This window comes from Hypanus sabinus, chromosome 31, assembly GCF_030144855.1.
Source record: "Hypanus sabinus isolate sHypSab1 chromosome 31, sHypSab1.hap1, whole genome shotgun sequence".
In the NCBI taxonomy this organism is placed as follows: Eukaryota; Metazoa; Chordata; class Chondrichthyes; order Myliobatiformes; family Dasyatidae; genus Hypanus; species Hypanus sabinus.
The window spans coordinates 21,673,440-21,691,156 of NC_082736.1; the positions used below are offsets into that span (position 1 = coordinate 21,673,440).

Here is a 17,717-nt window from a genome sequence, read left to right on the forward strand (position 1 = left end):
ACAATAGCAGTTTGCTCCCCCCTCCATCAAAGACTACGGTCTATCCCAATGCCTCTCTCTTCCCCCTCCCTGCTAGTGAGAGAGAGGGAAGACAAACAGCTTGCTGTTTCAATGTCACAGTGTGCCACGTTGTTTACTTCGAGTTCCCTCCCGACTCGAATCGGCCAACTCCCCCCCCCCCCCCCCCCATCTTGCCTGCTACATTAAGAAAATAGCTTCTGTCATCTTAGTAATTGCTTTATAATTGTCATGTGTATGGGGGATGCAGTGAAAAGATTTATTTTACATGCCATCCAGACAGATCGTTCCAAAAATACAAGGGAGTTACAAGGAAAACGATAACAGATTGCAGAATGTTCACTGTGGCCGTTTCACTAGGAACGGGAGTTGTTGCTGTCGACCAGCCACTTCACTAGGAACGGGAGTTGTTGCTGTCGACCAGCCACTTCACTAGGAACGGGAGTTGTTGCTGTCGACCAGCCACTTCACTAGGAACGGGAGTTGTTGCTGTCGACCAGCCACTTCACTAGGAACGGGAGTTGTTGCTGTCGACCAGCCACTTCACTAGGAACGGGAGTTGTTGCTGTCGACCAGCCACTTCACTAGGAACGGGAGTTGTTGCTGTCGACCAGCCACTTCACTAGGAACGGGAGTTGTTGCTGTCGACCAGCCACTTCACTAGGAACGGGAGTTGTTGCTGTCGACCAGACACTTCACTAGGAACGGGAGTTGTTGCTGTCGACCAGCCACTTCACTAGGAACGGGAGTTGTTGCTGTCGACCAGCCACTTCACTAGGAACGGGAGTTGTTGCTGTCGACCAGCCACTTCACTAGGAACGGGAGTTGTTGCTGTCGACCAGACACTTCACTAGGAACGGGAGTTGTTGCTGTCGACCAGCCACTTCACTAGGAACGGGAGTTGTTGCTGTCGACCAGCCACTTCACTAGGAACGGGAGTTGTTGCTGTCGACCAGCCACTTCACTAGGAACGGGAGTTGTTGCTGTCGACCAGCCACTTCACTAGGAACGGGAGTTGTTGCTGTCGACCAGCCACTTCACTAGGAACGGGAGTTGTTGCTGTCGACCAGCCACTTCACTAGGAACGGGAGTTGTTGCTGTCGACCAGCCACTTCACTAGGAATGGGAGTTGTTGCTGTCGACCAGACACTTCACTAGGAACGGGAGTTGTTGCTGTCGACCAGCCACTTCACTAGGAACGGGAGTTGTTGCTGTCGACCAGACACTTCACTAGGAACGGGAGTTGCTGCTGTCGACCAGCCACTTCACTAGGAACGGGAGTTGTTGCTGTCGACCAGACACTTCACTAGGAACGGGAGTTGCTGCTGTCGACCAGCCACTTCACTAGGAACGGGAGTTGTTGCTGTCGACCAGCCACTTCACTAGGAACGGGAGTTGTTGCTGTCGACCAGCCACTTCACTAGGAACGGGAGTTGTTGCTGTCGACCAGCCACTTCACTAGGAACGGGAGTTGTTGCTGTCGACCAGACACTTCACTAGGAACGGGAGTTGTTGCTGTCGACCAGACACTTCAAGGGTCGACGTGTTGTGCATTCGCCACTGTTGAATTTAGAAGATTGAGGGGGGATCTTATTGAAACGTATAAAATTCTAAAGGGATTGGACAGGAAGATTGTTTCCGATGTTGGGGGAGTCCAGAACGAGGGGTCACAGTTAAGGATAAAGAGGAAGCCTTTTAGGACCGAGATGAGGAAAAACTTCTTCACACAGAGAGTGGTGAATCTGTGGAATTCTCTGCCACAGGAAACAGTTGAGGCCGGTTCATTGGCTATATTTAAGAGGGAGTTAGATATGGCCCTTGTGGCTAAAGGGATCGGGGGTATGGAGAGAAAGCAGGTACAGGGCTCTGAGTTGGATGATCAGCCATGATTATACTGAATGGTGATGCGGGCTCGAAGGACCGAATGGCCTACTCCTGCACCTATTTTCTGTTTCTACGTTGCAACGCGTGGTGATTTGAGTTACCGTCGCCTTCCTGTCAGCCTGAATGGTCTGGCCGTTCTCCTCACTGACAAGTAGTTTTCGCCCACAGGACTGCCGCTCACGCTGAACGTTTCTTTTTGTTTCTCTCGCCATTCTCCGTAAACTCTCGAGACTGCTGTGGGTGAAAATCCCAGGAGATCAGCAGTTTCTGAGATACTCAAACCACCCCGTCTGGCACAGAATCATTCCACGGTCAGAGCCACTGACATCACATTCCTCCCCCCATTCTGACGTCTGGTCTGAGCCTCTTGGCCACGTCGGCGTGTTCTCAATACATCGAGATGCTGCCACATGATTGGCTGGTTTGATATTTGCATTAACGAGCGGGTGTTACCTCATAAAGTGGACGTTACAGGGAAATGCAGTGCTGGTGGTCAGTGTAAGGGCCAAAACAAGATAAAATCAGGGTTTCCTGCCCCCTTCCCACTCCCAGTCCACAATAGAGACCGATATCAGACTCGGGTTTATCATTCACATGCCAAAATTTTTCTTTTGCGCCATAGTAGAGTGCAATGCATTAAATTACTACATTACTCTGCAAAAGTCTCAGGCACCCTAGCTATTGTGTTTAAGACTTCTGAACAGCACTGTATACACTTTGAACTGGGACAGATGAGGCCAGGATGTTGGTTTGTCGCTTCTGAGGTGTGAGAGGGGAAATGGAAGCAGAGCTGGCCCTGGCGAGCCCGTCCTTTCTACTTCTCTTTGCTCGGTCACTGTCGTCTGCCCACCAACCGCTGCGGTTTTTGTATTCCAGCTGCTAACGGCGACACGTCGCGGGCCAGCGAACCAGCGGCAAGGACCGGTCTGGAGCCACCGCCTCTGGGAGCGATCCCGGGATTCCCCTTCTCCCTCCCTCCCTTCCCATCAGCCCCCTGGATGGGAATGCCACCGCCACCCTTTGGTAAGAGTTGAGTGCTGGGTATATTAATGGCAGCGGGTGGTCCTCTGCCCCCGCAGTTGGCATCGGGTGAAGTTCAGTGTGTTGCCTTCAGATCCAAACTTTTCTCCAAAGACAAATGCTGGTGGAACGCAGCAGGGCAGGCAGCCTCTATAGGAAGAAGTACAGTCGACGTTTTGGGCCGAGACCCTTCGTCAGGAGTGACAAAGGGTCTTGATCCGAAACGTCTTCCTATAGATGCTGCGTTCCAACAGCATTTTGTGCGTGTTGCTTGAATTTCCAGCATCTGCAAATTTCCTCATCTTTGCATATTCTCTAAAGACGCAGGAGTGGAATTAGGCCATTCGGCCCATCAAAAGGGTCGTTATCTAAAGGACAGAACTCAGCAGGTCAAGACTGAAACTGAGCCTTGCAGAAGTGTCTCAGCCCGAAATGTCAACTTTTTATTCCTCTCCATAGATGCTGCCTGACCTGCTGAGTTCCTCCAGTATTTTCTGTGTGTGTGTCCCTCCCCCTCCCCCATGTTCTTTTTTGCGTGGACCACTGGGGACGAGGATAAATTGCTTTCACTCTACGTCTGTGGGGTCTGAGGTGGCTGGTGACCTGTTGTGGAGTCAGATAGATCAGTCAAGTTTATCGTCACTATTAAGGGTGCAATGAAAACCTGCAGCATCATTCACAAGCTCAGAGAACAGTACAGGCCCTTCGGCCCACAATATTGTGCTGACCTTTTAGCCCACACTAAGATCAGTCTACCTCTATTTTTGTATCTTCTATTTGTCAAAGAGTTTTCTAAATTCCCTTAATGTACTTGCCTCTACCACTGACTCTGGGCAGCTTGTTCAGTGTATCTACCAGACTCTTTCTAAAGGTTTATCTTTGACTCACCCCCCCCTCCCCCCCCCCCCCCCCATTTTTCAGTTTGAAGTTATGCCCCTTGTATTAGCCATTTTCCCCCTTGGGGTGGGAAGGTCTCTTATCTTATACGCCTCTATCAAGTCACTTCGCCCTCCCTCTCTCCAAAGAATTCACTCGACCTTTCCTCATGTGACGTGCTGTCTAATCCAGGCAGCATCTTGCAAAAGCTCCTCTGCACCCTCTCTAAATCTTCCACGTCCTTCCCCTAATGAGGCGGGCCAGAACCGAACACAATATTCCCAGTGTGGTCTGACCAGCATTTTGTAGATCTGCAGTGTCGCCTTGCAGTTCTTGAATACAGACCCGCCCCCCCCCCCCCACTAATGAAGGATGCCTTCTTAACAACCCTACGTGGCAACTTTGAGGGGTCTACGGATGTGAACCGCAAGCTCCCTCTGTTCTTCCATTCCACTAAGAATTCTGTTGTTAACCCCGTAAGCTGCCTTCAAATTTGACCTTGCAACGTGAATCGTCTCACACTTTCCAGTGTTGAACTGCATTTGCCTCTTCTTAGCCCAGCTGTCCACCCGATTAATATCCCATTGTAACCTATGACAACCTTCACTGTCCACAGCACCACCGACTTTTGTATCCTTTGTGTATTACTCTGGACAATAAATTTTCTCCAAAGTGTTGCTTCCTCAGATTTTTATTGTTTCCGATAGACTGCTTGAAGCTGAACTCAAATATAATATCAGACTACTTGTATCACGTAGGAATTTGGAGGAACGAGAAATCACCTTGAATTGAATCTAATGCTTAACGGTGTTGACGTTTTGCAGTAATTCAACTCAGCTAAAAACGTTCTGTTGTTGATTTTACAAAAGTATTCGGGAAGCAAAATCTTTGTTGTCCAGAGGTACCATCCCACTCAACTTCCTCATCCAAGTAATTTATTTAAAATCAGAAAGAGCAGAGGTCCCAGCACAAAAGGCTGCAGAACATCACTGGTCAGTAAACTGCAGGAAGAATACATTCCATCTGCAGCCACCCTCTGCCAGCTCTGAATCCACACAACGACCACACTTCCCCGGAACCCTTGTCACCCGCGTTTCTGAATGAGCCTTCTATCAAACGTCGTACTAAAATCCATGTACACCAGATCCATTGCTCTGCATTCATCCACATGCTGTGTCACATCCTCAAAGAACTCAACCAAGCTTGTGAGGCATGACCTGCCCCTTGCTAAGCCACACTAATTATCCTGTTAAAGAACAATGTATAAATTATGTACAGATTTTATACAGAATTCTATTAAAAGGAAGTTGGTTGTGGTGCAAAGTGAGGCAGTGTACATGGGTTCAGTGTCCGTTCAGAAATCGGACGGCAGAGGGGAAGAAGCTGTTCCTGAATCGTTGAGTGTGTGCCTTCAGGCTCCTGTACCAACTCCCTGATGGTAGCAATGAGAAGAGAGCATGTCCTGAGTGGTGGGACGCCAATTATTTGAGGGACTGCTCCTTAAAGATGTGCTGGATACTACAGAGGCTGGTGCCCATGAGGGAGCTGACTGAGTTTACAACTTTCTGCAGTTTATTTCGATCCTGTGCAGTAGCCAACCCCCCACCCCACCCCATACCAGACGGTGATGCAGCCAGTTAGCATGCTCTCCACGGTACATCTGCAGAAATTTGCAAGTGGTTTAGGTGACAAACCAAATCTCAAACTCCTAATGAAATATAGCTGCTGTCTAGCTGCTTTTGTAGTTGTATCGATATGTTGGGTCCAGGTTAGGTCCTCAGAGATATCAACGTCCTGGAATTTGCAATTGCTCTGTCCCTCACTTCTTATCCCTCTGAGAACTAGTGTGTGTTCCCGCATCTGACCTTTCCTGAAGTCCACAATCAGCTCTTTGATCTGACTGACATTGAGTACAAGGTTGTTGCTGCGACACCACTCCACCAGCTGGTATATCCTGCTCCTGTACGCCCTCTCGTCATCGCCTCTGAGATTCTGCCAACAATCGTCAGCAAATTTATAGATGGCATTCAGTTTGTAATGAAAAGCCTGGTTGGATCTCTCTCTCTCTCTGTCTGCCTTCTCTAGCAATGCCTCCGATGCCGATGCCCCCGTCCGGTTTTGCCGGGCTGACGGAAGAGGAGCTGCGGGCGATGGAAGGGCAGGAGCGGCAGAACCTGGAAGCCCGGCTCCAGTGCCTCCAGAACATTCACACACTGCTGGACGCAGCCATGGTCCAGATCCACCAGTACCTCTCAGTCGTCGCTACCCTCAGGTAGGTTGAGGTCCAGGCCTTCTGTCTCAAGGCTGATATAGCAAGCAGAAAAGTGGTCAACCACACCCTCAGCTTGTACTCCTTGCTGCCCTTTGCGCACTAAAAATAGGAGCAGGAGTGGGCCACTTGCCCTCCTGGGGTTGGGGGGGGGGGGTCACAATGGAATGGCAGAGCAAACGGGACAGGGCTGGATGGCCTGACTGTGCTCAAATGGCTTGCGGTGCCAAGCCTGCCCCGCCATTCAATGTGAGTGTGCTTGACCTGGGAGTAATGGAGAGCCAAAGTAACGCAGCTCGGAAAAAGGCCCCTCAGCATCTTCCATACTTGTCCAACATGCCCGTGTTGGCCCCAAACCCTCCAATGTACAAATCCAAATGTCACTTAAATGAGACGTAGGATCAGAGCTGGGCCCCTCATCTGCTCCGCCAATCCATCATGGCTGATTTGTCATCCCTCTCCCCTTTCCCTTTGATGCCCTGCCTGCTCAGGAGTCTCACAGCCTCCACTGTACATGTACCCAATGACTTTGCCCCCCACGTGCACCTGTGGCAATGAGGTCCTTCCCCATCTGCTTTGAAGGGACGTCCTATTCTGATGCTGGGCCCTCTGGTCCTAGATTCCACTTTATCTAGGCTTTTCAATATTCGATGAATTTCAGTAAGATTCTCCCCCACCGCCTTCATTCTTCTAAATCCAGCGGAGACGGGCCCAAAGCCGTCAAGTGCTTCTCGTGTGTTAACCCTTTCATTCCCTCTGAGCCGCCTCTCGACCCTCCTCAATGCTGGGACATACTTTCTCAGATAAGGGGCTCAAAACTGCTCTCGACACTTGCGTGCAGTCTGACCAATGCCTTATAAAGCCTCAAAATTACATCCTTGCATTTACACTCTGGTCCTCTCAAAGTGAATGCTTAACTTTGCATTTGTCTTCCTCATCACTGACTCAACCTGCAAGCTGACCTTTGTGAGCCCTGCATGAAGACTCTGATTTCTGAATTTGCTCCACAGCCTAATCCTTTATTCCATCTGCCACTTCTTTTGGGACTTCGACTAGGAGAACGGGCAGACTCCCTGTTTCCTCAGCACCACCTTCCAAACCTGTCTTTGATTCGTCTGCAATCTTAACGACAGAGCCGTCAATTCCATCGTCGAATCGAAACCATCGACATATAATGTGAAAAGAAGCAGTCCCAGCCCTGATTCCTACAGAGCATCACTCGTCACTGGCAGCCTGCTAGAAAAGGCCCCCTTTATTCCCACTCTGCCTCCTGCCAGCTGGCTAATCTGACCCTGCTAGTACCTGTCCTGTAAGACTCTGGGCTTGTCTTGTTAAGCATCCTCTGAGCAGCACCTTGTCAAAGGCCTGAAAATCCAAGTAAATTGCATCAACTCACTTTCCTTTGTTGTTTCCTCAAAGAATTCCAACTGATTTGCTAAGCAAGATTTCCCCCATATAAAGAAACCGTGCTGATTTTGGCCTATTTTTATCAAGCACCTCCCAAGTATTCTGAAACCTCGTGCTTAATAATGGACTCCCGACATCTTCCCAGCCACTGAAGTCAGGCGAACAGGCCTATAATTTCCTGCCTTTTGCCTCCCTCCCTTAAAGAGCAAACCCATCCTTGTTATGTGCCATGTCATGTGATGTGGGCGATCGTGGTCGTTCCATGACCGCGATTGTTCCTGGCAAATTTTTCTTCAAAAGTGGTTTGCCATTGCCGCCTTCTGGGCAGAGTCTTTACAAGACGAGGACCCCAGCAGTTATCAATACTGTTCAGGGATTGTCTCCCTGGCGCCAGTGGTCGCATAACTGCGACCAGCTGCTCGTACAACCCTCCACCACTGGCTTCACGTGACCCTGATCAGGGAGGCTAAGTAGGTGCTACGGCTTGCCCAAGGGTGACCTGCAGGCTAGCAAAGGGAAAACGCACCCTGTTCCACTTTTGGTAGAGACTTGTCCTCACCCTGCCATGCCCAGAGCGACATTTCAGAACCATTCCAGAATCTAGTGATTCCTGAAGGACCATTACTAATGCTTCCATAATCTCTTTCCCTGGAGTGTAGTCCATCTAGTCCAGGCCTACCTTTAGACCTTTCATTTTCCCTTGTGGTGACAACTGCGCTCACTTCTGCACAGTAAAGACTGATGCAAAATCAGTCTGTCATTTCTTTGACCCCGTTACAACCTCTCCAGCATTATTTTCCAAAGGTCTGATATCCCCTCTCGCCTCTGTTGCCTCTGTCGAAAACGTTTACCCTGTAAGATAACTTACCCCGTTACCAAGCAGAAATAGACCTCGGTATACAGTTAACCCTTTAATACTTGATCACGAGGAGTCGTTCCCTTACGACTCTGCCAGTGTCATTGGTGTCTTGAATTTATACAGTAAACTTTGGGCAGTGGGCAACAGCCAAACATACTTAGGGATTTGAAGAAGCACTTGTTAGGTGTCAGCCAGTAGACAAATGTCCCAGAACTGCATGTCTACAGTCATTTCCTCTATTATCCAGACAGTCTCGGACAAAGGGTAGCGGTTCCTCATTGGTGGCATGGACGATTGTTAGCTAGCTGAAGAGGCGTCTGTCTCTTATCCTGTCACTCCCATGACCCAAATCTTGATCAATGCTTAACTAGTCAGGCTCGACAACAAAATTTAATTCAAAATTTACTTTTCTTAATTTCCTTCCTCAATATCTGAAAAACACTTTTGGTGAAGTCTTGTGTATTTTTACTCTCTTGCCTTCATAGCTTATTGCATCTTTAGTTGCTTTCTGTTGGATGTTAGAAGCTTTCCAAACCTCTTATCTTCCCGATAATTTTTGCTTTATTATCTGCACTCTTGATTTTATACTTCCACTTAACAGCCACAGCTACATCGTCCCCCTTTAGAATACTTTGGGATACATCTATTCTGTGCCTTCCGAATTGCTTCCAGAAACTCCAGCCGTTGCTGCTCTGCCATCATCCCTGCTGGTGTTCCCTTACAATCAACTTTGGCCGGCGCTTCTCCCATGCCTCTGCAGTTCCCTTTACTTTCACTGTAATGCTGATTCATCTGTCTTTAGCTTTTCTCTCTCAAACTGCAGGGTGAATTGCTGTCTCCTAAGGGTTCCTTTCCCTTAAGCTGAAATCAAATCTGTCTCATTACACAGTACCCAATCCAGAATTGATTTTTGCATCATGAGCTTGACCACAAGCTGCTCTAAAAAAGCCATCTCTTAGGAATTCTACGAATTCCTTTTCTTGGGATCCATTACTAGTCTTGTGTTTTTTTTCCCAATCTACCTGCTTATTGAAATCCCCTGTGACTACGGTAACATTGCCCTTTTATAAAAATGCTTGTTGTAATCTGATTCCCACACCCTAGCTACTCATCCTGCATATAGCTCCCATCCGAGTCTTTTTACCCTCTGCGGTTTCTGAACTCTACCCACAAGGAGACTACATCTTCCAGTCCTCTTCACTTCTTTCTGAGGAATTTCTTCCCAACAGAGACTCACCACATTAACATTGCAATTACTGAATTCTGCACATCTCTCCATCAACTTTACAAGAGCATTTTTGATGTGACCCTATGGTAAAGGAACAGTCATTTCAGGCACGAGGCTTTTCAGTCGATCCTCTGCTCGGTCCTGCTCCGGTTCAGGATTTGTTCTGTCTTTTTCCATAACTATTTTAAAACGTACAGAATTATCCCTGCAGCCAAAGTGTATTTTAGCCACTTGGCCCACATCATTCCCCTCGGAGGAGGCCCAGTCTTGCTCCTTCTCGAGTTCTTCAGCTCCCCGTAGCCCCTAACTCCACGATATAGTGCGGTGGACAGTTCAGATATCTGGCAGTGTAGGAAAGGAGCTGTTCTTGAAACAGCAAGAAGGGGTCCCGTACGTTCTCTCTGGGTTTAATGAGAAGAGGGCATGTCCCGGATGCTGGGGGTCCTTAAAGATGGAGGCGTTGCCTTTTAAAGATGTCTGTGGCGAGGGAGCTGATGACCATGATGGAGTTGGCTGAATTTACAAATCTCTGTAAATATTTATATTTTTAAAAATACACAAAAAAAAGTGCAGAAACCAGGATAAAATTAATGAGATGGTGTTCATGGGTTCATTGTCTATTTGGAAATCTGGTGAAGGGGAAAGAGCTGTTCCTGAATCGTTGAGTGTGTGTCTTCAGGCTCCTGTACCTCCTCCCTGATGGCAGAGGGGAAGAAGCTGTTCCTGAATCGTTGAGTGTGTGTCTTCAGGCTCCTGTACCTCCTCCCTGATGGCAGAGGGGAAGAAGCTGTTCCTGAATCGTTGAGTGTGTGTCTTCAGGCTCCTGTACCTCCTCCCTGATGGCAGAGGGGAAGAAGCTGTTCCTGAATCGTTGAGTGTGTGCCTTCAGGCTCCTGTACCACCTCCCTGATGGTAGCAATGAGAAGAGGGCATGTCCTGGGTGATGGGGGTCCTTGGTGATGGCTGCCACCTTTTTTATGAGGCATTTGAAGATGATTTCAGAGTGGGGGGGGGAGCGAATTTTACATGAGGCTGATCCACCTGCCTTTTCCTAGCCCCCCAAGGCCGCCAGCAGCAGCAACGGCCGAGAGCACGGTACCAAGCACAGAGACAGCGGAGCTGGCGACTGGATCACAGACGAGTTCACCAGAAGAGCCTGGCCCCTCTCCAGCCCCGGTGGCTGACAACAGCTCGGCACAACGCGCTCCAACGCCTGAAGAAATAGGTAGGTTTCCGCAAGGAGGCGGGATTGGAATGGTAGGCGTCACACCGCGCGCGTGTGCCCCTTCCCGAAATCCATGTACCCAGGAGAGTGGAGTCAAGTGAGGAGGAATTCGGGGTGGGCGGTCTGTGCGACCGGCAGGCTTGTCCGCAGTTTGGTGACTTTCAAATCTCATGTCTTTGAAACAGATGCCCTGGGTTTCCACAGCACAATTACTGTGAGCAAGCCGTTCCCCTGACCAAACAGCTTGCTGATGGGAATTCCACTCCCGTCCTCTGTTAATCCCAAGGTGCCAGGTGGAACTTTGGTCGTGCAAATGGGCCATTCAGCCTGTCTGCTCCGTGCTAGCACCTGTGCTCTGCCACTAGCAGCTTCTCGCTCCACCCCGACTTGTGGAGGAGGAGTGACGGGCAGATGTGGGAGGAGAGAGTGGGAATAGTGACGGAGGCTGGGAGGTGACCGAGGGCCGCAGGCGGCGGCATCAACCGGGAGAGGGAGGTGGAACATGGAACCAGGAGCCATACCTCACCCGGGCAGCAACGACAGAGTATTCTCCAGCTTCTGGTAACTGTGCTCCCTCTTCTCCCCTCTCCCATTGGGCAGGAGGTACCAAAGCCTGTAAGCACACATCATTAGGCCCAAGGACAGCTTCCCTCCAACTGCTACTAAACTCTTGAAGGGACCTCTCGTACAACGAGTTGGACCGATGTTCCCTCTAAGGTGTTCACCGCGCACAAAGGACTTGTGCCGTGAGGATGGTCTTTAGGACCCAGGGGAGCTCAGGACCCGCCGCCCGCAGCTGCTGCTGGATCCACAGTGTTTCTGTTCCGTTGATGGATGCCGTTAGCGCATTAAAATTCTCAAATGGTGTTTATTTCACTCTCCGCACATTTATCTTTACATGGACTTGCTCCTGACTCAGCAGCTGCTGTGGGCAGTGGTTCCTGAGCTCTCTGGCTCCCCAAGGTCCGTCACAATGCAATTCCTTTCACACAATGCAAAAGAGGTGCATGCGCACACCTTGGGGGGGACATTGCTCTTGACCCCAATCCATCTCGTCACAATCGTCACGTTATTCCGCACCTGCACTGCACTCCGAGGCTGTTACACTTCATTCACAACTGTGATTGTTTCACCTCGTTCTACCTCAATGCATGGTGTAATGATTTGATCCATTTGACTAGCTTTTTACTACATCTGACAATAATAAACCAATACCACCCTCCCTTTATACCATGTTCCAGCATCCTGTTAGATTTCAATATCTTCAGCCCTTTGTCACTTCCACCTATCACCTCCTGTCTGTCACTATCCCCACTCTCCTCTCTCCATCTGCCCATCATCCCTGCTGACTGGGATCCACCCATCACCTCCTGCCTGTCACTATCCCCACTCCTCCATCTGCCCATTATCCCTGCTCACCTCCCAGCCTCGGTCACTAACCCCACTCTCCCCTCTTCCATCTGCCTCTCATCCCCCCTGACTAGGATCCACCTATCACCTCCTGCCTGTCACTATCCCCACTCCTCCATCTGCCCATCATCCCTGCTCACCCAGATCCACCCATCACCTCCCACCCTCTGCCACTATCCCCACTCTCCCCTCTCCATCTGCCCATCATCCCTCCTCACCTTCATCCACCCATCACCTCCCAGCCTCGATCACTATAACCATTCTCCCCATCTTCCTCTCATCCCTCCTCAGCTGGATCCACCCAACACCTCAGTCTCTCTCACTACTCCCACTCTTCCCTCCTTCATCTGCCCATCATCCCTCCTCACCAGGACCCACCCATCGCCTCCCAGCCCCTCCTTCCACCCTCTGTACTGGCCCTCCTCCCCTAGTCTCTGTGTCCCGGTGAAGGGTTTTGACCCAAAGCATTGCCCATCCATTCCCTGTGGCCACAAAGATCCTGAAACTGTTCCAAGTCCGCAGAGTCGCCCCGCGGGGAGGGAAGTTCCTCGGCATTTGCTTGGGAGGTGGTTGCATTTCTGGGAGGGGTGTAGGGATCCTCCACCCATCCCCCTGCGCTAATGTGACCCGCGTTCACTTCTCACAGGGCAGAATGACCTGGAAGGCGCTGTGGGCTACACCCCGCTGCCCTCGGACAACCTCCCGGAAGATGGGGAAGAGTCTGTTGGAGAGCCAGACACTGCCGAACTGCGCAGGCGGAGACTCCGGAAGCTCGAGCAGCCCAACGCCCAGCAGTGACTGAGAGTAGGGTGGACGGGAGGGCGTGAAGATGCCCCCGGGGGCAGGGATGGAGGGGGATTTCTCTGGTTTCCTTCCCCCCCCCCCCCCCCTCGACATTCGCATCAAGTGACACTGATTATCCGATTAATGAGACCCGGCTGGCCGGCCACCCGCCGCACCAGAGGTCTCCACTGAATGAAAGCATACACCAGCTGCCACCTTTCGTCCGGTCCCCTTCACTCGGGTGGCCTTGAACTATCGAAGCAACATGGAGCGGCCTCGCTTTGTCCTCAGGGCTGCCGTCGCCCGTCTCCCGTTCACCACCAGCAGCTCCCTCTCCCCCCCCCCCACCACCACACAAGCCTTGTGAGAACACCCACTGACAGTCTCCGCATGAAGACCCGGATCTGAAGTACCTGCTGGTGATGTCCTGTCCCTCCTCCCCTCCCCAGCACAAACACCGCTCTCCTCCTGGTCACCCAGCTTAGGCTGGTAGCGCCGCTTATTGCAGGGGTCGGAACCACTTGTGAGACAGAACTGTGATAAATATCGATGACCAGACCGCTCCTCTGTCTATCGCTCATTAACTCGACAAACTCAGCACCCTCGGTTGAAACCTCGGAGCAGGGCGGCCCTGAAATAATTTCCGAATCGTTACCTGGTCTGAATATGAACCTGTCGCTAATGTGCGGATGACTTTTTTTTTACTTCAGAGGGCAAAAAATGGGAGATGAGGGACAATGTCCTTCTGCCGTCAAGTAGGGAGTTCGTGGGCAGGGAAAGAATCTGAGACGAGGGTTTTGCGAAACGAGATCAGGCCTGACTGGTATTGTGCGCCCCAAAGTACAGAAATGGAAATGATCTCGGACTGAAGCTTGCTGTGACTTGTATCATCCCCAGATTAAATTATTTCCTTTTTCTTTTTTTGCTTCAAGCAGTTCATTTTTGGTTTGAAATCCTACAGGAGAATTTTGACTTTGAGTGCAAGTTGGGTTCTCAGTGCAGGGAGATTACGAGCCAGCAGAGTGTTCATAGTCCTCTCCTGAGGATCATGTGGCAAGTTCAGCAAGATGCCGGGTTTGTTGTGTGTGTGTCTGAAGCTCTGACGGGGTCCGCGAGAGTGACCTCGATGGATTTGATTGGTGAGTGGATGCTGTTTACGCAAACCCAAGGGTCGAGGGGACTGGCACTTTTTGTTCCTCATTCGCTCTGTTCTTTCCAAGATATTTTATAGGTCAGAATTAGTGAGGAGTTGGGGACTGTGTGTGTGTGTATTCAGTCCTCTCTCTTCCCTTCTTTATCTGCTCAATTTTCCGAGTGTTAATTTAATACGGTGGAATTGTTGGAGCTGTCTCATTAAGTGCATAGATTTAATAAAGTTTGCCCTTTATCACTGCCACTCCCAACGGGTGCCATCTGAATCGGGGTGTTATGAAATTGGAGTTCCCTCTTGCGGTGGACTGTGACTTCATGACAGGACGTTTAAGGTTCGTCTCTTCATTCCCTCCCCACCACCTTTGGGATTGCTTGATCTATTGACTCGGGGGCATCCAGCTTGCACCAGTTTGGCTGGCGCGGGGGGTCTCGGAGGTGTTTGAGTCTGGGGATTCGTTAGAAATTGTTTCGTTTCTGAGCAGGTCCTCCCAGTCTTTCACCCTGTGATCGTCGGCCCAGCGTACTGTTCACGAAGACCCTTTCCTGTACCAGTTCACCTTTCTGTTTGTTTTTAAACGTTTCCACTATTGGGGGGAGGGGGTGAGGGTGCGGAACAAAGGGCGGGATAGATTAAATAGGGTGAGATTAATTGCTGTAGTGCACGAGATCTGCCACCTATCGCAGCAAGTCTTGGTGCTGCGTCTCAGAATCCCGGCATCAAGCTCGGCCCGTGCTGCGTACCTTGCTGCTGTCTGCAGTCAGCCTGACGGGAAGCGCTCCCGTTCCATTCCCACAGGCCGCCAAAACATTTTTACCCTGCGTGTGGGCTTTGATTCGGCGAATGTCTGTGCCGCCAGTGGTTCATTCCACTCTGGGGTATTCCAGAGGTGGGGTGGGGGGGACAGATTGGTAGGATTAGTGAGTGTTAGCCATTTCCCAAAAGTTGACAAACTCATTTGGATCACTGTGCCCTGGAACGGAAATCCACAGTTGGTTTCGACCCGGTCACTCGCTCCTTTCAGCCTGCATGCTGATATTCAGGAGCAGAGTGGGGTTGTGTCCCAGCGTAGTCTCTTTTCAGTTGACCTGGGCCAGGATGCCATTGAACTTCAGGTGGTGGGGGGGAAGTGGCCTGGGCTGACACAGAAATATCCTCCCCTCTGCCACTTCTGAAGCTGGGATCTCTCCTTAGAATCCTTGCATCTAAGTCTGAGCTCTATAGGGGTGAGGGTTTTGTGATTTGATTATTTAATTTGTATATATTGTATAAATTTTTAATAGCTGGAGTTGTACATAGAGCACAATAAAAATCCGCTGGTTCTGTCTTGCTTGTGTTGTTTCTACCCAAGAATGCAGTGGGTGTGATTCTCTGAGCAGAATTAATCTTCGCTGTTTTGTCAGCCAGCATGGGCACAATGTGTTGAATAATCTCATTCAAAAAGTGCATTTAATCATCTAATGTGTACAATATACGTCCTGAAATTCTGCTTTCTTTGCACAAAAACAGGGGAGTGCCCCAAAGAATGAATGACAGTTAAATGTCCCTGATGGGCCGAATTAATGTTGTCAAAATGAACATCTTTCCTCAATTCTTTCACCTTTTTCAATCCATACCAACTTTCATTCCTGAAGTCTTTTTTGACTGTCTAGACTCAGTCATATCGCCCTACTTATAGAAGGGCGAGTGTCCCGGACCGAATAAAGTCCATCTTCAAAAATCTAGTGTTGGGGGCTTGGCTCTGCCCAATTTCCACTGTTATTACTGGGCAGCTAACATATGCTGTCTCATCTTTTGTTCTCATTTCCACAACCAATCTGACTGCCCAATATGGGTGGCAACGGAGCTGAACTCTATTAAGAATTTCTCTATTTCCACACTCCCTTTTCTTACGCCTAAACCAATTGCTGATCCTGTTATCAGGCACACCCTGAGAGTGTGGGCTCAGTTCAGAAAGTGTAGTGGTCTCCATGGCTTCTCTCGTTCAAGTCCTATTCTACATAATCACCTCTTCCAGCCTTCTATGCACGATGCAACATTTTCAAGACTGGTATAGAAAGGGCATCAGGCGCTTTAAAGATCTTTTTATAGACAACTGCTTTGCATCATTTGAACAATTGTCTGCAAAGTTTAACTTACCCAACGCTCATTTATTCAGATATTTGCAAATTAGACATTTTATCAGCCCTTTGTTATCAAACTTCCCTGAGGCACCTGACACAAACATCGTTATGTTTCTCTACGTGAATCCATTGAGCAAAGGTCTAGTATCTACTATTTGTGACAAGCTAGCGGTTCTGAGGCGAGCCCCCCCCCCCCCCTTGACAAAATTAAAACTTCCTGGGTGCAAGATTTAAATTTCTCACTGTCAGATGAGGTATGGGATTCAGTTCTCAAGTTGGTTAACCCAACCTCTTTATGTGCCCTCCACTGCCATTTACAGTTCAAGGTCGTACACAGGGCCCATATGTCTAAAACTAAATTATCTCGCGTTTACCCAGGTGTTAATCTCTGCTGCGGCAAACGCAAAAGGGGCGAGGCTTCCCTTATTTACATGTACTGGACATGCCCCAGCTTGGAAAAATACTGGAAAGATATTTTCCAGATTCTATCCCTAATATTTAATTACAATCTGGAACCTAACCCTTTGATTGCTCAGTCCCTCACCTCCGGAGAGGGGGACACGCACCTATGTCCGACCAAACGTCGCATACTGTCTTTTGCCTCTGTTTTGGCCAGGCACGCAGTCTGGCTCAGGTGGAGGGATGCTGCCGCGCCCACCCATTCTCAGTGGCCAAGGGAGATCATGTCCAGTCTGTACCTTGAGAAGATCCATTATTCACCTCTCAATTTAGACAAAGTTCCAAAAGGTGTGGGGACCCTTTCCTGGTTATTTTCAGAATTCCCAGCCATGTTGAAGGTTCAACCCTCCTTCCTTTCCTCTGCACACAACTCCCTGACTTTCAGCATCCTCTGGTAAAACTCTACGAACTCAGACATGTGAACATACAACAGTCTGTGTTAGGAAAATACATCTTCTCTACAGCACTGCAGCTCTGTGGGGATAACGATTCTGTTTAACCCTTTTTGCTAAAGCAATGATGGCTCGGAGATGGGACTTGGGAGGGGTAGGTCGGGGCAGGGAGGCAACCAAAGCATGATTGTACTATGGGTGAATCTCTTTCGTATCTGTGAATTGCACATTTGTTATGTACTGCACCAACCTCCTTTGTACTATACTTTCTTCATTTAAAACAACAATAGAAATATTGCCGAGGGGGAAAAAAACGGTAGAACCGTAAAGACCCCCCAGCTACCCCCCCACACAAACCAGCAGCAAAGCAATGACCCCCCACCACCAAGCAAAAAAGCATCAGCACCCTCCACCGAGCTCTCAAGCATCAATAAAGACACAGTACCCCAAAGACTACCCGGTAATTTGACACACTGTAGACACTCTCCCTAATACCGAAAGAAAGAGAGAAAGAGGTGTCCCCATTTCACAGTGAGAGGGGAGACATCAACTGATTTATGGTGTTTTTTCTGAGCCCAGAAAGGCTCAGGTCTCTGGACATGCGACCCATGGCG

At 49.6% G+C, this 17,717-nt stretch overlaps 1 protein-coding gene across 5 annotated transcripts in view; it reads left to right on the top strand.

The window, feature by feature from the left end:
• Positions 1-15,456, top strand: part of syvn1 (synovial apoptosis inhibitor 1, synoviolin) — a 79,824-nt gene extending 64,368 nt beyond the window's left edge. For all 5 annotated transcript variants that reach the window (XM_059955144.1, XM_059955142.1, XM_059955146.1 and 2 more), the window contains 4 exons: positions 2,779-2,925; positions 5,884-6,070; positions 10,617-10,786; positions 12,843-15,456. In XM_059955144.1, coding sequence (XP_059811127.1) covers positions 2,779-2,925; positions 5,884-6,070; positions 10,617-10,786; positions 12,843-12,994 — 656 coding nt within the window. In that variant the 3' untranslated portion in view covers positions 12,995-15,456. The remainder of the gene's footprint in view (positions 1-2,778; positions 2,926-5,883; positions 6,071-10,616; positions 10,787-12,842) is intronic.
• Positions 15,457-17,717: the final 2,261 nt, after the last annotated feature.